The sequence below is a fragment of the Theobroma cacao genome, chromosome 4, assembly GCF_000208745.1.
Source record: "Theobroma cacao cultivar B97-61/B2 chromosome 4, Criollo_cocoa_genome_V2, whole genome shotgun sequence".
Lineage (NCBI taxonomy): Eukaryota > Viridiplantae > Streptophyta > Magnoliopsida > Malvales > Malvaceae > Theobroma > Theobroma cacao.
Genome location: NC_030853.1, coordinates 22,868,899 through 22,882,665, shown reverse-complemented (window position 1 = coordinate 22,882,665; position 13,767 = coordinate 22,868,899). Strand labels below are relative to the sequence as shown.

The window sequence follows — 13,767 nt, the reverse complement described above, 5'->3', positions numbered from 1 at the left end:
AAAAGTTCATCGGTGAAGTTATCGACTAAAAATTTAACTATTGGCAAATTCATTGGTATATTATAGACTAATATCTCGGTCAAAAAATTCATCAGTAATTTACCGACGAAATTAGCAACTAAAATTTTTGACTTGTTTTGTCAGTAATGGGTGTTATTCCGTCAGTAAAAAAGTAAATTTCATCGATAAAAAAAAAACGTCAGTATTGAAAGAATTTTGTCGGTAATAATTAATTATATATATTAATACTTTTTTGTTTCTTGCATTGAATAATAATAATATTAATATATTTAAAGTAATAATTTTGTTTGAAAAATTACTCCAAATGTATTATATAAAGAAAAAAACACCCAAAATATTTTGAAAATTAAAAAAAAATGTTCAAAGTCTATGAAAAACGTTAATATAAAAAATCTATAGCACACTGAAAAGGAATTACGATTATCCATTGCCAAATCATAAGGAAGAGGAGATTGTTGTTGTGACATTGGGTGAAACTGCTATGATGATGAAGACCCGACAGCTGGATCTGGAAGCCTCTCAAGGATAACTTCATGGTGGACTTAATATTTGACATGTCAGTCTTCAACTCTTTCACATCTGTCTTCATTTCTTGATAGCCTTTAGGTTCAGATGATGACACTCGTGCAGCAGCAGCAGAAGGCATCGGACCATAGGTAGATTCAGATGTTGCAGCAAGAGCAAATAATGTACCAAGTCACATCTTGGTGCTAAACCCGTACACATGGGTCCAAGGGGTTTGTGACCCTCTAATTACCTCAAACCATGCTACTAGATCAAACTCTGGTTGGGATGACGGATCAACACCGTACTTTTGCAATATAGTATATGTATATGGTTTTTTTTTTTTTTAGTAGATGTATATGGTTCTTACAAATAGAAAAAAAAATGACATTATATATTAATGAAAGTTTTAAGGAACATATACACATATTTAATACTATAATTAAAATAATATGACTAATTTTTATTACTTACACTAACAGTCGTTGACTTGTTGTCGACAAACTCTTTGGTACCTTTCTGTCGCTTATGAGTGCGCTCGAAAACCTCGGAGAATGTTGTCGGTCTTAGCAGCATCTCGGATTACAATCATAATAAGAAAAAAAAAACCGCATGATCACCAATATGCATGATTCCACAATCTTCAACAACATAATGACAACATGTTTTAAAATTGTAAAATAACAACAACACATAACACACTCAAAAGAAAAACAAACGCGTCATTAAAACGTACGTATGGCTTGGCTTCACTTCACATCGTAGTCATCACTAACACAACGACAACATTAAAATGTTCACATTATTGACTTCATCAAATCATATGCATGGTTTCGCTACCCATATTGTGTATGCACCAATAAAACTTTTACAAAATAAATGCTCTCGAACCTTATCAGCAGTTAAGAACTTGCTATTCATGCACTAGGAGCAAGGGCATCTGATCTTATTCTCACTTATATATCTAGGTTGATCAAAGGTAAACGAAATAAATTCTTCAATGCCATTCACAAATTCTATCTTAAGAAATCCACTTGAATCCACTCGGGAATACATCCAACTCTGATCTCGTTCTATTCTGAAAAAAGTAACAGACATATGATGTCGTCCGTTATAAGATAAAAAAATTGATTATTAATTAATTACTAGAATTATTAATCTAATTAAAAGAATTTAGTCACATTCATTATATATATACATATATATAATTTTTGTTACTGTAAATCAATAAAAATTATACATATATAGTACATCAAATTTATCATTAATATTTTTAAAAAAATTAAAATTTATCATTATATAAAATTTATAACCCTAAATATATAATCCATTTTTATTGATAATTTTTTCCATTCATAATTGTTGTCATTGTACAATCATAAAAAATTTTGTATACATAGCACATTAAATTCATCATTATTATTTTTTTGCAAAAGTTTCAAATTTATCATTATATAAGTTATATACATGTGTATAATTTTTGTTATTGTAAATCATTATAAATTTATCATAATATATATATACTATTATAAATATAAATTATTTATAATTTTTTGTATTGTGCATCATGTAGTAAATATTGTATATATAGTACATCAAAATAATTTATCATTATTATTTTTTAAATTTTCAAATTTTCATTATATATAATTTATAACCCTATATATATATATATCTAAGTTTTTTTCTTGTAAATCAATAAAAATTATGTCTATATAGTACATGAAATTTGTAATGAAATTAAAAACTAGCCACCGCAATCCAAAAAAATAGATCAACAGCTTCCTACTTCCATACAACAACCAAACTCAATAATCAAGCAATAGCTTCTAATCAACAAACAAGCACAAATAAAAAATCTTCAACTCAATTTAGCAATGCAACCTCCCACACTCCATAATCAATTGACAAGCAACTCTGATCCATCTAACTTATTTGCTCGACTAGTTTTGTATAACAATAAAAATAACAACATACCCAATCCAAAAAATTAAGGACAAAATTAGCAATAGGATTAATAAAAAGATTGAAGCAAATAAAACAAATAGCTTTACTTATCCTGACAAGGGAGGGGGCAGTCGGCAATAGGCAAGGAGGGGTGGAGGTGGTGGTGGTCAGCACCAGATTCAACTCGGGATAGGGGGAGGGGGTAATCGGTCGGCACAAGATTCAAGCCCGAAGAGGAGTAGGGGTGGTCCTCCGCCTCTACATGTTGATCAACATTAGTGAATAGGGGAGGCTCTAGGTCACGGGAGTAAAGCATGGGCCCCTGGGGTCATCGGCTTGGGAGAGTCTGATCGAACTTGGATCTACCACGAAAAATGTTCGACTAAGGGAGGGAATTGTTCGTCAACCCTGGAGAAGAAAGGCTAAGGGTGGGCGGTAGGAGAAAAGTGAATATGGGGGAAGAAAGGGAAAGATAGAGAAATGCCCAAAGGGAGGGAGAGAAGGAGAAATGCTCGAAAAAGAAAACCTTAAGCATTTTATTTAGAATTATCGACGAAATTACCAATGAAATTTTTCGTTAGTAAGCCTAAACCCTTATATTGACGAAAATTTCATCGACATATCCGTCAGCGAACTCTGCAAAGGGAACTATGAGTACGTCGACTGAGCTTCCATCGGTAATTCCATCGCTATAATCACAGCATTGTTGACAGATATTCCCTCGACAATTTTCGTTGATATGGTCATTCTTGATCAAAGTGTTCAATTGGTCTTTTTCATGCTTTCCAAATATAATTGCCGCCACTGCGTTACCGACTGAAGTACGTTTATCGATAAATTCGATTGATATTTGGTCAATAATCTGTTGGTGCTTTCTTAGCCTCCTTTCCATCGGTAAGTCGTCAGTAAAACCTTATTTTCTAGTAATGATATTATTTCTGTTGTTAAACAATGGACCAAAAATAAAAAACGCTTTGTGTTCTAAATTTTTATTATGGTAGATTCTGGATTTGTATAATGTATTTATATATAAAGTTTTATCAATTGGTATCAGAGCTTGCCATAGTTTGAATTTAGGATTTGATTAAAAATTAATTTATATGATTTAGCGTAAATTTTATATGTTTAAGCCCCTTTTTTCTTTTGAAAATTTTGGCTATTCACTTGCACTATCCTAACTCTACATTTTTATGATTTTTTTTGAATTTTTACTACACCTTTAGTATTTATTTTTATGTGCATATAAATGATTGTTCTGGATATTTTGGTGAGATATTTATAGAATATATATGACAGAAAAATAATATGTATACATTTGAATTGAAATAGCATGTACTCTTCTAGATATTTATGTTTTCTCAGGGATAAAGTTATAAAGTACAAAATTGAATAACTAAAACCATATAAGGTGATATTTTTCAAATTTTTTCAATGCAACAACTTTATTTGTGACATGGATGAAAGATTTAATGATTGAATATCTTATAAGGTATGTCGCATTTGTAGGTATAGTTTTAGAGTATAGTGCCCCGCATTCATTAAAGTATTGATAAAGTAAGTAAAATCATATCATAAATTTATATGAATAATACAAAGAATATCCTATTATGGGAGAAATTTAATTTGTACTAGTTAATTTGTAGTCATTAAAACAGCCTATTAGTTAATGTTATGGAATTATCGTTCCCATATGTTTTAGGAATGTCTTTGATTTTAGTTACATACATTCGCCTAAAAGTGGTGTCTTTATATTAAAATTAAAGGGTAGCATAGAAAAGCATTTGTGTATAGGGATTGACTACTCCTAATAATTTATTTATCTAAAGGTGGTAAGTTACGAAGGTTGTGTTATATTCTCGTGACTATTAGATGTCATGCATTCAACCTAAAGGTGTTTTGCATGGACTCTTTTGTTATACTCATTTATGGTTTTGGAGTATTTTGATTACCTTATTTATTTTAATTAAGTTGTGTTGTTTAAATTTTCAATCACTTTTTTTGTTAATAACAACTTGGCCACCATTGAGATTTTGATTAGGTCAAACTTTAAAAATTGAAAAAGAGATGTTGAATTTACCATTCAGTTGGTAGATATAGATTTGGCATTGAATAATGATAGGCTTGCAGAGCCTACTACTGAAAGCATTGCGTAATAGAAGAAAACTTTTGAAGCTTGGGAAAAATCTAACAAGTTTTGTTTGCTTGTCTTTAAGAGGTCGATCCCTGATCACCTGTTTAGTGGACTTCCTAATAGAACTAATGCAAGAATTATTATTTTTTTTTTTGCTGCAGTAACCCAAAGATCTAGAGTGTCATCAAATGTTGAAATTAACAATCTTCTAAAAAGATTGTATTCCATGAAATATGATAGGATAAGGGAAGTTAAGGAATACATCATTAAGATGGTCCATTATCAAACCAAACTGAAAGCTTTTGTTATTTCTATTCCCGATACTTGTATTGGTCATCAAGCTTTGAACACCTTTCCTTCTAAATTTGGGTACATAGTGACTATTTGCAACTCATAAGATGAGGCTTGGAACAATATGTTGTTGAGGAAGAAAAGATCAACAATGCTCTTGTAGTTACCAAGGCTCATCATAAGAGAAGTAAGAAACCAAATCCTAATACTCCTAAACAAGTTCTGAATAAAAGATAGAACATGGTCAATCTGTTAGTGTAAAAGGTGCTAAAGTTGTCATTAAGAAAGAAATTAAGTGTTTTTTTTGCAAGAAAAAGGGACATAAGAAACAAGATTCATAAACAATGAGAGCCAATGAGTTATTTGCAGCCTATAACTTTTACCTTATAGGGGTTCATAAACAAGAGGAAGCCAAATCAGGATGAGTCCCCACATAAAGGAAACATCATCCATGTTGTGGCGAAAAAACTTGGTCACATCTCCAAAGAGAAAGTATAAAGGTTGATAAAGGATAACATCCTGCGTACTCTTATTCCTGATGACTTGGAGACTTATTTCTGATGACTTGGAGACATGTGTTGATTGCTGCAAGGGCAAGATGACCAAAATAAAAGGAAATGGGTGAAACAGAAATTCTGATTTATTAGAACTTATTCACACTAACATAAATGGACCATATACCCTTACTATTTGCAATTGTATATATTTTGTGGTATTCATTGATGATTTTTCTCATTATGGTTATATGTTCTTAATTAAAGAAAAGTCCGAAGCTCTTGATAAATTTAAGATATTTAAGACTGAAGTTTAGAAACAGTTGGAAAAAATCATTAAGGTTGTCAAATCCGATAAAGGTTGTGAATTTTATGGTAGACATGACACATCTAAACAGCAAAAGGGTCCGTTTGCCAATATTCAGAAAGTTGTAAGATAGTGCCACAATACACTATGCTTGGTAGTCTTGAACAAAATGGTATGAATGAAAGGCGGAATCGCACCTTGAAGGATATAATGAGGAGTATGATGAATGGAGCTAATTTACTAGAATTGTTACGGGGGGAAGTAATTAAAACAACCTCGTATATCTTAAATAAAGTTCCTACCAACTCTATGCCAAAAACCCCTTATGACTTGTGGATAGGATGAAAACCAAGTCTTAATCACTTACGTGTTTGGGAATGTCCTTTAGAATTGCGCCTTTATGATCCCACTGAGACTAAGATACAGTATCGATCTTCTCATTGTTATTTCATATAATATTCAGTTCATTTCATGGACTATAGATTTTATTGCTCTAATAAAAGTAATAAAATTGTTGAGGTAAAAACAGCTAAGTTTCTAGAACTGGATGTGGCTGATACTAATTGCTCTAAAGTTAAAGATAAAGGATAGCATATTGAGATAATAAGAATTCCTACATCTATATAGAAAGATACTATTGTGGAAACACAAGTTGGGGAACAAGAACCAGTGCAACTTGTTCTTGATAAAATTCCCAAAAATCAAAATCTAATAGAATGACCACAAAGAAGATCTGCTAGGATTAAGAGGCTTGTTCTTTCTTCAGACATATATGAATTCTACCTTGGAAAAGCTGACTATGATATTAGTCATGTAGTTGATCTCGTAAATTTTTTAGAAGCTATTTTTAGTCCTTAGTCAGATCTGTGGTAGGATGCAATTAGGGATGAGATACAATTTATGTCACAAAATAATGCATGGGAACTTGTTGAGCTACTAGAGGTTGCAAACCCATAGGTTATAAATGGGTGTACAAAACCAAGAAAGATTCCAAAGGAAAGATTGAGAGGTTCAAAGATAGATTGGTTGTTAAAAGTTTTATACAGAAAAAATGTATTGATTATGATGAAACCTTTTCTCTTGTATCATTCAAGGATGCCTTTAGGATTATTATGGCACTAGTGGCTCATTATGATTTAGAGCTACACCAAATGGATGTTAACATTGCCTTTTTGAATGGGAATCTTGTTAAAGAAGTCTCTATGTTGCAACCTGAGGGGTTTAAAGGAGATGGAAAAGATCACCTTGTATGTAGACTCAAAAAAATCTATTTATGGGCTCAAACAAGTTTCTCATCAATGGTATCTTAAATTTGATGAGGTAATCACCTCTTTGGGCTTTGTTGAGAACAAGGTAGACAGATGCATATATCTTAGGACTAGTGGGAGCAAGTTTATCTTTTTAATCTTGTATGTTGATGATATTGTGCTTGCAAGTATTGATTTGAGGATGCTACAAGAGATTAAGAAGTTATTGTCTAGGCAGTTTGAAATGAAAGATCTTGGGGAAGCATCTTATGTTCTTGGAATTGCGATACAAGGGATAGATTTTGTCACCTATTGGGACTCTCTCAAAGTGCATATGTTGATTGAGTATTAAATAGATTTTCTATGGCTAATTGTAAATATGGAGATGTGCCAATTGCTAAAGGTGATAAATGAACTTGACACAATGTCTGATGTATACCTAAGTTTGCACAAGGTTGAACATTGCTTTCACAGTAGGTTTTTTGGGTAGATACTTGTCTAATCTTAGTAAAGATCATTGGGAAACTGCAAAGAAAGTGATGCGATATTTGAAAAAAATCAAGGACTATATGCTAGTTTATCAAAACATTGAAGATCTTAAGTTGGTAGGTTGTGTGAATTTAGACTTTGCCAGTTGTACAGATGATAGGAAATCCACATCAGGATACATTTTTATGTTAGCAAGTGGTGCAAGATTTTGGAAAAATATAAAACAAACACTTGTGACCTCATCCACTATGCAAGCAGAATTTTTAGCATGTTATGGAGTAGCTACACAAGCACTTTGGTTAAGAAATCTCGTTAGTGAATTATCGGTGGTTGACTCTATTGCTAGACCCATACAGTTATATTGTGATAATTCTACAACAGTTATGTTCATTAACAATAATAGAAATATCATAAGGGCCAAGCATATACAGATAAAATATTTGACAATTAAAGAACTTGTGAAAAATGGTGACATTATTATAGAACATATTAAAACTGATGACATGATCGCTAATTCACTAACCAAAGGACTGCACCCTATTACTTTCAAGAAACATGTTCATGATATGGGTGTTTTAGAGTTTTTTGCTTTACTTAGTTAATGGGAGGATTTGATATTATTTTATTGGATTTTGTTTGGCGCATATCATTCATAATGTATTTGAATTTAATTTAATGATTATGCAAATGATATTCAGTCATACAAATTTTTTATATACATACGTATTTGTATTTATTACGACTTAAAACATGTGTCAATTTTAAGCATAGGCTAGGGCATAAATTTTACAGCCTTGAGAGTATGTATTTGATGCATAAAATAATCTTGAGATATGTAAAACAGATATACAGGTTTTCTGGATAAACCATAAAGATTTCTCTTGCATGCATGAGTTGCATAAAGGAGAGAGTGAAGTGACTAACAAACGAATGCAACACATGAATATAGATCATTAAGGATGTGTTGTTATTTATTGCTACGCTATCACATTTACTTCATGTCAATAAAATTCAATGACATATGTGATTATAGTTGGTGTTATATCTTAATAGATGTAGTTATTGCTATTTTCCTATATCATAAATCTTATTGGACAAGAGGATTATTGAAGTATGTCTCAAGACTAGTTAGTTTTTAATTGACCTCATAAAGTGTTAAGTTGTCTTAGCTTTTGAGTCATTTTCAAGAAAAATGTTTTCAAAATTTAAAATTTAAATAATATAGTCCAAGTGGGAGATTGCTAGATTTTCTCAATACAGAATTATGGATTTACATTATTTATATTTATTTTGTTTTTTATAAAATAGGCTAAGCGTACTTGGTCTTGATAAAATGACAATTAATTATATTTTATAATTTATAAATGTGGACTTAATGTGTAGGCTTATAGGAAACCCTATTTCCTATGATGAGTGAGACTAGGGATTCACAATACAAAGGAAAGCCTAAGTCTGTCAAACAAAGCATAAAAATCTCACCTATTAGAGAGTTACAAAGAAAAGGAGAGGAAGATCCTTATGCATTGAATACCAGCAATTAATCTGATCAATATTATTTTTGTCGTTAAACCATAAACTAGAAATCAAGTACGCTTTGTGTTCTAAAATCCTATTATGATAGATCTTGAATTTGTATAATTTTATTTATACCTAAAGTTTTACCACTCAGCCAAATCCATTCATCAACCACCCTTTCATTCCTTCCCCTAATACCACCCCAAATCGAATACAAGTCAACAAAATAGCACAAAACAGAATGATGTGTCTATTTCAACAAAAGTAATCGAATTTTTTCTTTCCCTTTATTTTTTTACTTCATCCTTTCCCTCCTTTTTTTCATTCATTCTTGTTCTCTTACCTTTCGTCTGATTTACCCAGAAATTGCGCAGGAAATAAAAACATATCACAAATCTCTTCCTACTACCCAAATCCCCACTCAGTTATAGAACACTTTAACATTGGTTATTTTCATGTAAGTTACGCCTGATGGTCTTGATTATGATCGTTACAAAATTTATGGTCATTATTAATCCCCAATTAAATTATTGAGTGCTTATTTGAACAATGCATAAAATCTCTGATAAAACAATTGATACTAAATTGATTTGAAGTTTGGTACTGATAGTCTGGGAATTGATTTAAAGTTTGTTTGTAAACTGCAATTATTCGTTTTACTCTCCAACAACGCGTAATTCGAAGGAAAATTTAACGAGACACTAATTTTGTTCCTAAATTGCTCTCCAATTGTCCCTAATTTTGTAATTTTTCTTTTATCTGTTTTAAGCATTAAAGCTTCTTAAATTTGTAATAATTAATTTTAAAAATTAATAAGAATTTATTCTCAAAACAAACACAAAAGACGTACAAGAGAAATATAATTTTCCAGTAAAATTTCATTCAATAAAGTAGATCCTTATTTTCCTCGTAATTCAATTTCATTACAAACAAAGGAAACAATCAACCTTCATTTTGTGAAGGACATGGCAAAAAGCCATACAAGCTGAAAATTAATTTAACATATTTCAAAGCAAAGAAAAACATGAAATTGTTAATTATCTAAAATCTTTACTTATGTACTAACATGGTAATATTCTATTGATCAAAGTCTAATGTCATCATCATGAATTTAAAGATATGTATATATATTGAAAGGCTGTATCAAAATTACATTACTTGAAATACTTACAAAAGCCGACCCAGGAGGTAGCATATATGTAACATTACCTTTTTTCCTTGATGGATTTAACAACTAAAACTTAATAACCAGTAATTTGAAAGCATTAAAGGAGCACATCCACAAGCAAATCATGAAAATGAAAGAAAGAAACTGAGTATTAACTGGAGCCAACGAATTGCTAACCAATACCTCCTGGTACTACGCACGACCTTATCAATGCATGCCATATTTGGCCAATTCCCAATTTTGGCTCTGAAAAGGTAGTTGCGTCCGTTTCGATGATCGGACTACTGCTGCAGCTAAATCAGCTCTACCGATGGTCTCTACTCTTCCCTCTTTTTATTTTCTTTTCCAATCTTGATGGCTACATAAAAAAAACAAAAAACAAAAACAAAATCAAGTTAAAAAAATTAAGGACAAAAGAAATTATTGTAATTTTCTTCATAAATATGTAATAAGTTTTCATTTCTCATACCTTGGACATATTATAGTTGTTTCCTGTTAAAACCGTTGCAATTGGCTTACAAACTTCAGATTTCTCCATTGTACAATCAAAATTTATAAGAAATAGAGGCCAAAATTAGAACCATGAGGTCAAAACAAGCGGCATCTCCAAGAAGTTGGTCAAAATTCCTCCAAGGCACCTGCAGAAGATCTTTAATAAATTTCTTTTGGACCAACTCAAGGCGTTTTTCAAAGCAACAATCAAAGATCAATTGAAAATGTCATTTAATCTTCTTACATTTATACAAAACAGTGAGTTTTATTTTTTTCTTTCCTGTGCAACATCTTGGACCGTGAAGCTTTGTAAGTTACTTTTTATTAATGAAATGAACTTGTTTCAGAAAAAAAAAAAACCTATTTTACTTCTTAATTAGACTCAAAATTTTATGTACTTAGTTATTGAATTTAATATTTTGTTATCATTAAAAACAAAAATCTTTTACCATAATTATTTTCTATTAAAAATAATTTTTATTTTTAATATTTAAAGGTTTTACTCTAAAAAATTAATGAAAATTTTATCTTTAACCACCATAAGGTCTATATTTTGAAAATAATTTAATATAATTTTATCCAAAAGTGAGATTGATATAACTAACCAAATATGTAAAACATATTAGAAGCTAAAAAAGAGAGTGCCAACTTTAAATTTCTCAAAATCTAAATCATCTTAGCTTGTAATGACTTGAATGTTTAGTGAACTAAACTCGAAATAATCCACTCTGTGTTCTAACTTGAAGTCGAATTAATCTAAATGAAAATAATTTCAAATTCCAATGATCCGGTAAACGAAGCAACTCAAACCCAAAAAAGACCCAACTCGAACATCATAAAATGTGACAAGATTCGTAATCGTAAATGACTCAGATCTGAAACTAACTTGACCTGTCCCATTGCCACCGATCGATTTCCCTCTTGCAGTTGGCACTCCAATAATCATTTTACAATAATATTTTTTAATAAAAAAGATTATTTGTCAATTATTTATCCCACTTCACTCCAAAAAAAATATATTTATCCCACTTAAAATGACACATTTATGAATAATTGACCTACCTAAGAATTGGAAGATCCCAATCTTAAAATTGTCCAATAAAATGTTGTCATGTCAAGAGAGATTAAAAATTGGGATGGATCTGTCGAGAACAAGTGACATAATATTTTGTATTAGACATTCTGAAGTTTCTATCAAATAATTAAACCTAATTAATTGTTATCAACCAAAAAAATAATATTTGAAGATCTATTCGTTTAAAATTAATTAGGTTTCCTTTGTTTGAAAAGTTTAAGATTTTAAGATAATGGATTTATGGTTTGCCTTGGGCATGTAATTACAGGTAGACATACGCTGAAATATGAGTATCATTGATTATGGCCCACAATTTGTCCCGACTGTCTTAAAACTCTCACGCTTAAAACTAAACGACAAGTTTGTCTGTTCGTAACGCTTGGAACTTATTAAAATCTTCATGTTGAATTCTCTTCACTTGTAGCTGTGCAAATGTATCCGTAAACAATATTAATTAACGAAAAACAAAAAAAAAAGAAAAAAATGGTAAATGACGAGTATACAGATAGAAGAAATAAATCCGTGATATATATATGTATATTAAGCAGAAATAACAGACACAGTTGCATAAAGCAACCTTTTGCTCTCAAACTAGGATAACTCCTACACAGGGTGCTATCCAGATGGATATTATACATCCATTTATTCGCTAACTATCATATTTCCCTTCCCTTCAGCTGAAAACTTTCCTCGGCGAACTTCAGTTGACGCTGCAATGCAACAAAAAAATAATCATTTAATTAAGAAACAATTGGTAACTTAAAACTGTTATGGTATAATAAGCTTTTGGGCCATTTTCTTTCGCTGAAATTAATTAATTTTCGTGAAATTTAGCTCAAAATAGTTTGGTAATAAAACGCACCTATTGCAGTCAATGTTGGGGCTGATCTGGTACGGGATGCTCACGCCGCACTTGCTTGGCATTTGACTTGCGAGTGCATAGTTGATGCCAGAAATTGAGCCAGCAGCATTTTTGATGCAGCCGCAAGCCGCTTTGCGATCTTGTGAGGTTTGGGCGGCGCCGTTGAGATTTTTGATCCCACTACAGCAATTTGAAGGCACAGCGCCACCGCTGCCTCTCAGGTAAGGAATGCATGGTGCCAGGTAGCTGCTGACTTGACTACATGTTATGGCCCCCTGAGCCAGGGGTGCACCCACCACCAAGCACAAAACCACGACACATGCAAGCTTCAGGGACATATTGGTAGCCATGGGGATTACTTAGGAGGAAATAAGAATTTCACAGAGAACTTAAGCTAGAGTGTTTACAAGTAGTTGATTATAAGGAAGCTGATGCTTGGCGTGCTAAGGTCTAGAGGGTTTGAGGGTTTTTATAGGAAAAGTTGAGCGAGGCAATATAATGAGAAATACGTAGACAAGTACTACAGCGTTAGGCGTTGGTAGTTGGCTCAATTCAATGCTAGGGTTCTTTCTTTCATTTTCATGTTTGTCCTTGTGGTTGAGTATCTTTAATGCTTTGAAAAAGTTGTATCTACCATTTTTATCTGATGCTAACCTTTTTCGCCAAGAATGTTATACCGCCTTGATTCATCAATTCAAATATTAGCGATTCCACTTCACAGTCTCCAGATAAATGTAGAATTCGTAGCTTCCCAATAATCTAATTAAGATGCTATCAAGAGCTGGCTGTGTTACATCTTACGGTAATATTAATATATAACTAAAGAGGTGATAAACCGAGATGGATTGGATTGCAGTTTGAACTATCTCTTATTACAACCGTGTCTGCTACTGCTTATGTGTTTTTTTTACAGTGTCCCGGTCTTAAATATTTTTCCCTCATGGTTATTTGTCTATGGGGTGATGTTCTTTTCAGATGATAGTGTGTTCTGGACAGCTTTGTATTATGGGGGTGATTTTAATCAGGTAAATGCTTTCATCAGTCTTCTATCTGTTTTCAGTTACTAATAAATTCTAGAAAAAAAATATTAATATATACCTTAAATTAAAAGAACAGAATGAGAAAATGATTATCCTTATAAGTCCATTTTAAAAATAAATTAACTGCTTTTACTCAATTTTTATTATAACTTGACAAAAATATCTTTAAAATACTTTCAAACAA

At 31.6% G+C, this 13,767-nt stretch overlaps 1 protein-coding gene across 1 annotated transcript; it reads right to left on the bottom strand.

Annotated features, from left to right (window-relative positions):
- Nucleotides 12,169-13,011, bottom strand: LOC18602227 (non-specific lipid-transfer protein). The gene is made up of 2 exons (XM_007033483.2): nucleotides 12,544-13,011; nucleotides 12,169-12,391 (listed from the first exon to the last, which is right to left on the bottom strand). The coding sequence occupies exons 1-2, from the start codon at nucleotides 12,891-12,893 to the stop codon at nucleotides 12,382-12,384; spliced, it is 360 nt and encodes a 119-aa protein (XP_007033545.2). The 5' UTR covers nucleotides 12,894-13,011; the 3' UTR covers nucleotides 12,169-12,381.